This window comes from Drosophila nasuta, chromosome 2R, assembly GCF_023558535.2.
Source record: "Drosophila nasuta strain 15112-1781.00 chromosome 2R, ASM2355853v1, whole genome shotgun sequence".
In the NCBI taxonomy this organism is placed as follows: domain Eukaryota; kingdom Metazoa; phylum Arthropoda; class Insecta; order Diptera; family Drosophilidae; genus Drosophila; species Drosophila nasuta.
In genome coordinates, this window is record NC_083456.1 from 6687714 (window position 1) to 6696949 (window position 9236).

At 38.3% G+C, this 9236-nt stretch overlaps 3 protein-coding genes across 10 annotated transcripts in view; 2 read left to right on the top strand and 1 right to left on the bottom strand.

The window, feature by feature from the left end:
- LOC132784079 (afadin) overlaps positions 1–4723 on the bottom strand; it is a 63126-nt gene extending 58403 nt beyond the window's left edge. For 3 of the 8 annotated variants that reach the window (XM_060789465.1, XM_060789463.1, XM_060789464.1), the window contains exon 1: positions 4207–4715. The gene's annotated coding sequence lies outside the window, so the exon portion shown is untranslated. Of the gene's footprint in view, positions 1–4206 lie in introns of all 8 variants that reach the window. The other 5 variants (XM_060789468.1, XM_060789467.1, XM_060789462.1 and 2 more) reach the window with 2 other exon arrangements.
- A 425-nt stretch (positions 4724–5148) lies between these two features.
- LOC132784647 (RAB6A-GEF complex partner protein 2) lies at positions 5149–7729 on the top strand. Its single transcript, XM_060790402.1, has 5 exons — positions 5149–5512; positions 6050–6264; positions 6331–6602; positions 6939–7322; positions 7383–7729. Exons 1-5 carry the CDS (start codon positions 5379–5381, stop codon positions 7665–7667), a joined length of 1290 nt encoding a protein of 429 aa, XP_060646385.1. The 5' UTR covers positions 5149–5378; the 3' UTR covers positions 7668–7729.
- Positions 7730–8114: 385 nt separating this feature from the next.
- Positions 8115–9232, top strand: LOC132784648 (vacuolar protein sorting-associated protein 37B). The gene has a single exon (XM_060790403.1). It carries the CDS (start codon positions 8224–8226, stop codon positions 8878–8880), a length of 657 nt encoding a protein of 218 aa, XP_060646386.1. The 5' UTR covers positions 8115–8223; the 3' UTR covers positions 8881–9232.
- Positions 9233–9236: the final 4 nt, after the last annotated feature.

Consider the following 9236-nt stretch of genomic DNA (forward strand, 5'->3'; position numbering starts at 1 on the left):
GTTGAGTGTGTGGAATGTGCGGGAAGAGACTTGGCCACACTTGAGAGCCAGTTGAAGGCTGCGGGCGGGGCGGGGAGGGGCGGTGTGGATCGGACAGCCGATGGGAACAAGCAACATCCATGAATTGCATGCTGGACAATTGCATGAGGGCGTCGTCGTCGTTTTATGCAATTCTTCCACTTGTGGCACAGAGAAACAGAGACAGAGACAGGGACAGAGACTCTCTGCTTAGGTCGAGACTCGGTGTTGTTGGTCTACAACTTTCTCACACAAAATGTGCGCTAAGTAGATTTATCCAAGTGCATGAAACCGCACACACAACATGCAAATAAAGTAGAACAATACACACACACACACACACATACGGGTTGTATCTGTGTGTGTGTGTTTGTCGTCAATTCGAATGGGGACTCGACAATAGCTCACACTGCGAGCGCAAACAAAACTCATGGGCAAACATTCAGCTCAAAATCACGGTCAGAGGCGGTGGAAGCAGCGAAAAACGAAAAAGCGAAAAAGCGTAAAAAGCGAAAAACAAGTTTAGCTTTTTAGCTGTTGGCGCATTCGATTTGCGAAACGGGTTTACTTCTATATCTTCTACACATACAAATACGACAACGTTGGCTCGAGGGGCGGCCAAGCTTCGCTGGGCGTGGCACTGACCGCACTAAATCAATGCAAATGTCTAATCCATTTCCAGCCTCCCCTTCGTCGTCGTCTTCTACCTCGGCACGTTTTTCATCGCTTTTTGTTTGCCGCAGACTTTTCATTTGCTTTCTTTCTTCGCAGCGCAAACATTTTGCAAATTTCTGCTTTTAATCCAAAATGTCAACATTCGTCCGCACTCCGATTCCGGAAGCAAGCATTATGATTTATCTGTGATCTGTGACAGCGTCCGGTTTGCAACAATATTTGCCGGACAGCTTAGAATCGCAAATTTAAAGTAGAGCAACTGTGACGTATTATTAGAGCTCTTAAAGACCAATTTTGAAACGTTTCCGTTAGTAATGAAATTATTGCAGAACTCACTGCATCCGGAGATTAAAATTTGAGAGCAATCTTTTAAAACTTCAATTCAATATTATAATACACATTTCTATAATAAAATTATACCCTTGGGATCAATAAATGTTTACTTCTATGGCATATCTAAATGGATCTCAATTATTTATCGCCCATTCACACATTCCCCGCCAAAGTTTGCGTTTAGAATTATAAATAGTTTCATTTCCTCAACTCAAATAACAAGAAATTGCTCTCGCTTTTCATCGTGAATGGGAATTCAATTTGATCGAGATTTCAATTCCCTTACAGCATAGAACAAGAAAATATAACGCAGCTGCGGCAACAGCAGCAATAAAAAGCTCCAATTTCCAGCTTAAGCATAATAAACTATAATTTGTGCAAAACAAATGATACAGATACCCAATATGAATGCGAATCGAGAAACATGCAAAGGCATGAAATACACAAAAGCCAGTCGACGAAAGCGAAAGTAAACAAAAAGGCCAAAAAAGGAGGAGAACGAACCGAACTCTGGGCGTACAAAAGCCAAAAATAAACATTCACAGAGTTTGAGACTCAGACTCCAATTACGAATTGCAAAATAGCCTCGCATAAAGAGGAAAAAAAACGGAAAAAAAAAATTGCGTGGAAACAAGAGGATGGTCTAAATGTGGGGGCCAAAAGTAAAATGCCTCACTGCACAACAATGCCAAGAAGATCGTATGCAAAATTCGCACAAAGAAGTATAGTATGGTAAATAAAAAGTATGTCAAGTCGTATAAAATAAATGATACCATCTCTATAATGTCAACGATTGTCTCTTTATATAGAGAAGAGCTATCACGAGAAGGAAATTTTGAATTAAACTAAGAATTGGATGATATAGCATATATACTTTACATACAAATATTATTATGGTGTAAGAAAAGATTATTATATTTTATTTCCAAATTTTTAGCGAAAACAAATTTAATAACCTCTTATCAAAATATCGAAATAAATTATAATATAAATTCACGAGAATTTTATATTTAATTATGGTTACAGTTTGTTAAGACAGCATTAAAGAAAAATCAAAAGGTATGAAATACTAAGAATCATACTGGAAAATATAATTAATAAGATATTATAAATATTATGAGATATTAGAAATGAGTCTTAAGAATTCACAATGAATGAAAAACAAAAAATACCTTAATTTTCTCAACATTGCTCAACATGAATTTGTAATGCTAAAATGCATCTCTTTACTTTTACAGGGTATTAAAACGCGCACAATTATTATAATTGTAATTGCATCGAGTCTATTTTTGTTGACAGCTGCATTCAAGTCAAGGGCTACGCATCTCTTTTTGTGCACACACACTCAAATAAATTCAAATATGTAATGTACAAATTTGTCAATATAGAAAGTGCCGCCCTCATTAGATTTCTCTGTTTATCAATGAGTCAATATTTGATTTGAGCCTATGCTCTGTGTCGTAATTAGATTAACTGGCACCTGTAACTACACACACACACACACACATATAGCGCAACGCAGAGGTGTATGTGCGTGCTAGTTTCGTCTCTTTCTGCCTCTTTGGTTTTGGTTGGGATCAGTCGGCCTACATTTCCCCATACGCCTTTGCACTTGTTTTGCTTTTTTGACTTTGCCTTTTGAGTTTGTTTTTACTTTTTTATTTATTTTGCGCACCTTCTTGGAAACAATGTTTTTGATGTTTTGTTTACCGTATTTGGAGCACGTTTTCTTATCATGTGCATTCTATGTTATTTTATGGGCCAATACCACTTTGAGTTTTATCTGTTCCCATTTTCAAAATATTTTTTTTTACTTTTTCGATAAGGTAAATATGGGGTAAAGTATTGATTAAAAGTGTTCTAAGATTACAGTCACAATGAGAGCACAAAACTCAAAAGATATGAAATAATGTTAATGTTGCCATATTGCGGGCTTTCAGTTACAGTTTTTTCGAGTAAGTTAAGCTCATTTTGAAGTCAATGCTTTGCAGTGACTCATGCAGCGATCCGAAAAAGTACAAAGTTCAATTTGCCATGAAAAAAAGCAAAGCAAACAAAACGCAAGGCGCCAAAATGGAGCTGCAAATTGGCGTAGAAAAATAAAAGCAAAACCGCAACAACAAAAAACAGGCTCGCTGCATAAGTGTAGTTGTTCTTGTTGCTGTGACGGCTGCGAAGGCGGTGGGCAAGACAACAGAACACTCACATACATAGACTGCATAACAGAGGCAATAGGCAATAGCAATAAGCAGTACAATGACCGAAAGTAGCTAAAAAACAAATGCGCGCGCCATACTGAAAACAAAAACGTAGCTTGGAAAACGTAGTAGAATTAAATAAGTAGTATGTAAAAGCCAATCTACTAAGTAAGTGTGTGCACTTATAAACCTGTTGTCAAAGAGAATAGCAAGACACCAACAACAACAACAGTAACAGCAACTAGCTTGAGAGCTGCACTAAAAATTCCAATCTTCCAGTCGACGTCGCGCCGGCGCTCGGCTCCAATAGAGTGAGTCCGAAAGCACTCGCGAGGCGCGAGCAGCGACGACGACGGCGGCGGCTGCGCTCAACTGAAAAACAGGTATAGCTTGTGTTTGTGCTTGTGTGCGTGAGGGTGTGCATGCGTGTGTGAGTGAGTGGAGACTTGGCCCCAGCAACATCTTCAAAACGAAACGGCAGAGCAAAATGTACGATGCGATAACCGTACGAAGGTGAACAGCAAAAGTAAAGCAGCAAAACAGAACAGAGAAGAAGAGAAACGAAGACAGTAAGAAACAACAACAATGAATGTCGACGCACCCTTTTCTTATTGTGTTGTTGCTGCTCTCTTGTGTGTAGATTTTGAAGCGCAAAACCACATCCGAATTAACATCGCGTCTTTTTACCTATGCAGATGGAAGAACTAACAACAAAAGCAAGTATGTGAGTGCGAGCGAATAGGCAAATATAGCGGGTGGCGTCCGACATTCTCCAACCAACCAACCAACCAACAACACTAAAGAGAATAAAACGAAGCAAAATATGCGATGCCATTGGAATGCATTGCTGTTGTTGTTGCCGTTGTCGCTGCTAAGCCGGACATGGCAATTGTTGCTTATTTGTTTGATTTTTAAAGAGAGCGCTTAATTAAGCGCAACAAACAGATTAATTGCAAATACACATAATTCATGTATTACTCACCTATTTGGCACGTTTTGCCGTGTGATTTAAATCCAAAAGAACACGTTTATTATAATCCCAGCATAAAGAAAGAAACACATTCAACAATTTTTTCAAATTCAATTTTTCACTATTCACCACTTGTAAAAAAGCGAATTTGCTGCTTAATTAAATTAACGCAGCAATTAAATATTTGTTAACTTCGTTGTTGTTGCACATTTTGACACGGCGCAGATCGCGCAGAATGCAAAATACAATTTTATTTGTTAAAAACAGAAAAGAAAGAGCAACTTTATTTTGCCAACACTTGTTTTGCACTGTAAATAATTACACATATATTATTTTAAATTTAATGCAAAATACGCATGTGCACAACACTTTTACACTTGTTGCGTTGTTGCTGCTGCTGTTGTTGTTGTTGCGATGTTGATGTTGCAATTATTTTCTTGGAAACTCAACGAATTTGTGAAACGAACAAAGCGCGAACGACGCGCGTAGCACATTTGAAAGCGACGACGACTGAATTGGAACTCAAAGCGGATAGCGAAACGAAACGCAATGCAAGCGAGACGAATCAAAACACAAAGCGAAATAACAAAAAGATCTATCGATAACGCATTAATGTTACTGTTAAATAACAGAGACTGCAAAATGTATTTAATGTAAACAGTGCCACATAACAAATGAAACTGTCAATTACAGTGCTGTTATTGCCACTGTTATCATAAATACCAGTGGCTATTCATAAGTGTTAACATTTCGATTACAAAAACAACAGTTTCTGTAAAAAAGTTTTATTGTAACTATTTTCAAATATAAATTGTACAAACTTAAATCTAGTAATACAAATTTGTATATACAAATGCATTGAGCAAGGTAATTAACTTAAAGTGCTTTCTGTTAAAGGTATGATATCGATTTTTGCATTTACGTCAATCGAGTAGTTCTAGTCGATTGCTATTTTAACACATGAAAACAAATGATTAGCAACACAAAACACTTGGAGAATTATTTTCTTTATATTTCCATAACAAATAATATATAAATAAAAGCCTATTGGCCTGTTCAAACTGTGCTTGTGCTTATTAACGGGCTACGCGTCGCGGTAATCAAAACCGTTGCTAATATACAGTGTAAAAGTATTTTAAATAATTGACTTACAAAAGTCGATAAAAGTCATAAAATGCAATAAAATGATTGAAATCAAAGCAAAATTAGTGCGTGCAGATTCCGCAATCTATGCGACGGGCGAATGTGTCGAGTGTTTAATAGAGTTCACCCACAAAACTTTTGCCGAATCAACGGATCGAAATGCCAACACAACAAAGTAAACAAAGTTGAATTATACTTAAGATTCTTGTGGTAATGGGGTATACTATGTTCGTGGCAACTGAAGACACAAGTTACAAGAATTATACCCGGTATTCTTAGGGTAAAAGGGTATTATGTGTTTGCACAAACTTAAACAGGCAAGAGCAGACATTAGATTTTGTATTCTTGAGATCTGTATTTGGATATAATGAGATGAAACTGTATATATTTTTAATATAGATAGTATTGTATATGTATATTCAATTGTTATACATTAGAATCAATAATTCGTCTTAAATTATTCAAAATGATGAATTTAATTAATCATTGTTGTTTATTAAGCTAGGACGTAAACCAAAGAAATTACTTCAATCAGTGCTTATCAAAGACACGAACCAGTTGTAGGTTTTAAACATAAGCTGTCTAATAAACTTTTGGTAGTTACTTTTTACTCGTGCATTCATTTTATTTGGATACCGGGTATTTGACAATTGAGCACACTTGATTATCCTTTTTAAATGAACTACAAAATGCCTAACTATTTTATTTGTAGCTTGGAGAATCTGGCCTGGGCTTCGGTGCAGTTGCATTGTTATCGCAAAACTAGCTACAGTACGCCTTCGATTGACAAGACCGCCGAGCTGACCGAGCTCATTGGACGTACAGCGTTGGATGCAGTAACTCAAGCGCCAGGCGAAGTCATTGTAACTACCAAGCCGAAGATTCTCTTTTGCGATCTAAAGCTGCAGCCGGGCGAGACCAAGATGTGTAAGAACAAACCAGTAATCCCTTTATTGAACATTATATAACTAATGAATCATTCGCACTCTATAGATTTCTTCAATGAGATGGTGCCACGCGACGGTCCGCCAACATATCGTGGCCATGACATTCGGTATTTCTACAAGATCACCATTGCTACGCAGCGCGTCAAGTCGAAGGTACAGACGCTAACGGTGCCCATCCGTGTGCTGCCCATTCCATTGATAGCAAGACCGGATGAATTGCCTGTCACGGTTGAGACGAATGAGGAGCTGGCGCCGACGAATCCATTTTTGGAGAAGCGCGAGATCAGCGAACTGGAAATCAGCTGGCATCACTTAAAGGTGATTATTTATCAAATTTCACAGTTTTGGGCTAATCAATGTTTGTCAAGAAATGCATTACATAGCTACTTATGGTTTGTGTCTTCGATAAGCAAAGGTTGAAGTGCAAGCTATGATGGCCTAATTTAACTTTGCGAAATACTAAAAGATTACTATCTACATTTTAAACAAAATAGTTCTAGTTCGCTCTGCTGCAAAATGAAATGTTATAAATTTACATTATTGAAATTAACTTAAATTCATGGAGGATCCTTCCTTCCTTTCGTGTTAGAGCCTAAACTTATATTTCCTGCAACTGTGACAAATAAAACTTGACATATTTTGCTACTTTTCCAGAATGTGACTGCGAGGCGCGCTCCAAAGTTCTACAGAATCTCGAACAAACGAGGATTCGTGGGACGCTTTTGCTTGTTTAAGCCCGCCTACAAGCTGGGCGAGGACATTGTGGGTAGTCTGGACTTTGGCAACTGTCAGGTGCGTTGCGTGCAGTTCTCCGTGAAGCTGCAGCAACAGGAGCTGCCCATTAGACCACAACCAGATGCATTGCAGCCCGCAACACCAAGCGATGATGTATCCTCACTGAACTCTTTTGATATGGCGAGCATTGCTAGCGGAATTGCTGTGGATAATCTGCACAAGTCGGAAACATCGGGCAGTGCACGCAACAAGGATGAGCATGTACCTACTGGCAAACTCAGCACGATTTCCACCTCGCATCAGGTTCGATTAGTCAATGTCAATTTATGTCCGAAAACTAACATTTTAGGGTTTTATCTGCAGGTTTGTTATGCAACGCTGCAGACGCAGGTTGTGGTCCCCATTCCACTGCATGTGACGCCCACGTTTCGCACGGATCTGGTGGATGTTAAGTGGCGACTGCACTTCGAGTTCGTCACCAGCGTCATGATGGACTTTGGCACTCCAAATCCAGTCGCGGGGGAGTTGAAAGCGCCCGCAGAGCTACCTGTTGAAACCATGGTGTGGAATTTGCCGGTCACTATTTATGCGGCGAATCCTTTGCAGATTTATGCGCCAAATCAAACGTATAATCTCTTGATTAAGTGATGACTAGAAAAATGTTTGTAAATAAAGCAATTATGATTCACATGATGCACTGGTTTAAATTATTCAATCATTCCATCGATACTGATATCGACAACAATTTTCTATTCAACAACAATCAACTTTTGATATTAATATTGAAAATAACTAAGTCGTCATATTTTAGTGTGTTTCAAAAGTAAATAAATTTAATTCAAGTTATCAGCGATAACTGACAGTTAATAAATCATTAATGTTAATGCTACTGTTAAGTGTATATTATCGAGAACAACTCAACAGAGAAATATCGATAATTAAGTAAAGTAACTATTATACATTATTGTCACTTTAAATGTAGCAAAGACAACATTGCTAACACGCCGCAATTATTAATTTTTATGTTTGTTGACGACTTAATCATATTTGCCATAATCGATAGTTAACTGTTAATAGCAGAGCAGTAACAGACACTGTTAAGTTAAACGTTAAAGCATTGTTATCGTTAAACACGTACAAAAAATAACAAAAAAGAACAACTCAAAACGGAAATAGAAAAAAATTACAAATAAGTGATAACATCATGTACCAAGAATATCTCAATCAATTACAATCCTCGCTGTTTCCCATGAGCTCAGATCAGCTCAAGGAACTGCTGAACAATGACGACAAACTCGATGACAAAGTTGACGAAGTGCTCGACTCACTGAAAACACAAAAAGTGCGAGTCTTTGAAGAGAATCGCAATAGAGCCGAAAAGAACATTGAAAAGGAGCCACAGATTATTGAGCTGCGCAGCAAACTGGCCGAGCTTACCGAAGAGGGACGCACCAGTTGTGCTGCCGTTCAGGAAATGCTTACACAGATCAAGGAGAAGAGTGGCGGGGTCAATCAAGAGACGGCGCTCGCCCTGCTTCAAACATCTGCGTCAGAGAGCGAAGAGAAGACCGAGGAATGCGTAAAAAAGTTCACAGACAACGAAATCAATGTGGAGACATTTCTTGAAGAGTTTCTCAGCAGTCGTCGAATGATGCATCTGCGTAAACTGAAGGCCGAAAAGATGCAGGAACTGATACGGAAGCAGTCGCAGCCGCAACGTTCCAGCAACATACCAGCTGGAATGCCAGCCTATGGAAATCTGCCTGGCCCCGCTGGAAGTGGCTTCTATCCAGGCAATGTGCCATACCCGATGATGGGTATGCCGATGCCGATGCCGCCGCCACCGTCGCGACCATATTGAGGAGTTTTCATAGTATTAGTAATTTTGGAGATGCTGCCATAGCAAATGACTCATCAAGTGCTTTGTTTATGTTTCCATTTGATATCACACGAGTAAATAATAAAGATTCTGGCTTATCGAGTTAAAAACTTTTTGTGTGTGTTTATTTGTTTAAAATGTTCAATATTGCATTTGTTTTTGTTGTTGTTTTTAAGTACATAGGCGGTTTCACAATTTCCTCATTTCTTCATAAAAACTATACACTATGATATACGTTTTATAATTAATTCAAAATTAATATTACAATGTGTGTGTGTGTGTTTGTGGGTGGTGAGAGAAATGAGTTTATAAATTATACTATAGCATTACAGTTGATA

Coding starts and splice junctions, on each gene's coding strand:
- LOC132784648 (XM_060790403.1), top strand. CDS start 8,224: ATGTACCAAGAATATCTCAATCAATTACAATCCTCGCTGTTTCCCATG.
- LOC132784647 (XM_060790402.1), top strand. CDS start 5,379: ATGATTGAAATCAAAGCAAAATTAGTGCGTGCAGATTCCGCAATCTAT. Junction 5,513..6,049: donor CGAAATGCCAACACAACAAA/GTAAACAAAGTT, acceptor TTTTATTTGTAG/CTTGGAGAATCTGGCCTGGG. Junction 6,265..6,330: donor GCCGGGCGAGACCAAGATGT/GTAAGAACAAAC, acceptor CGCACTCTATAG/ATTTCTTCAATGAGATGGTG.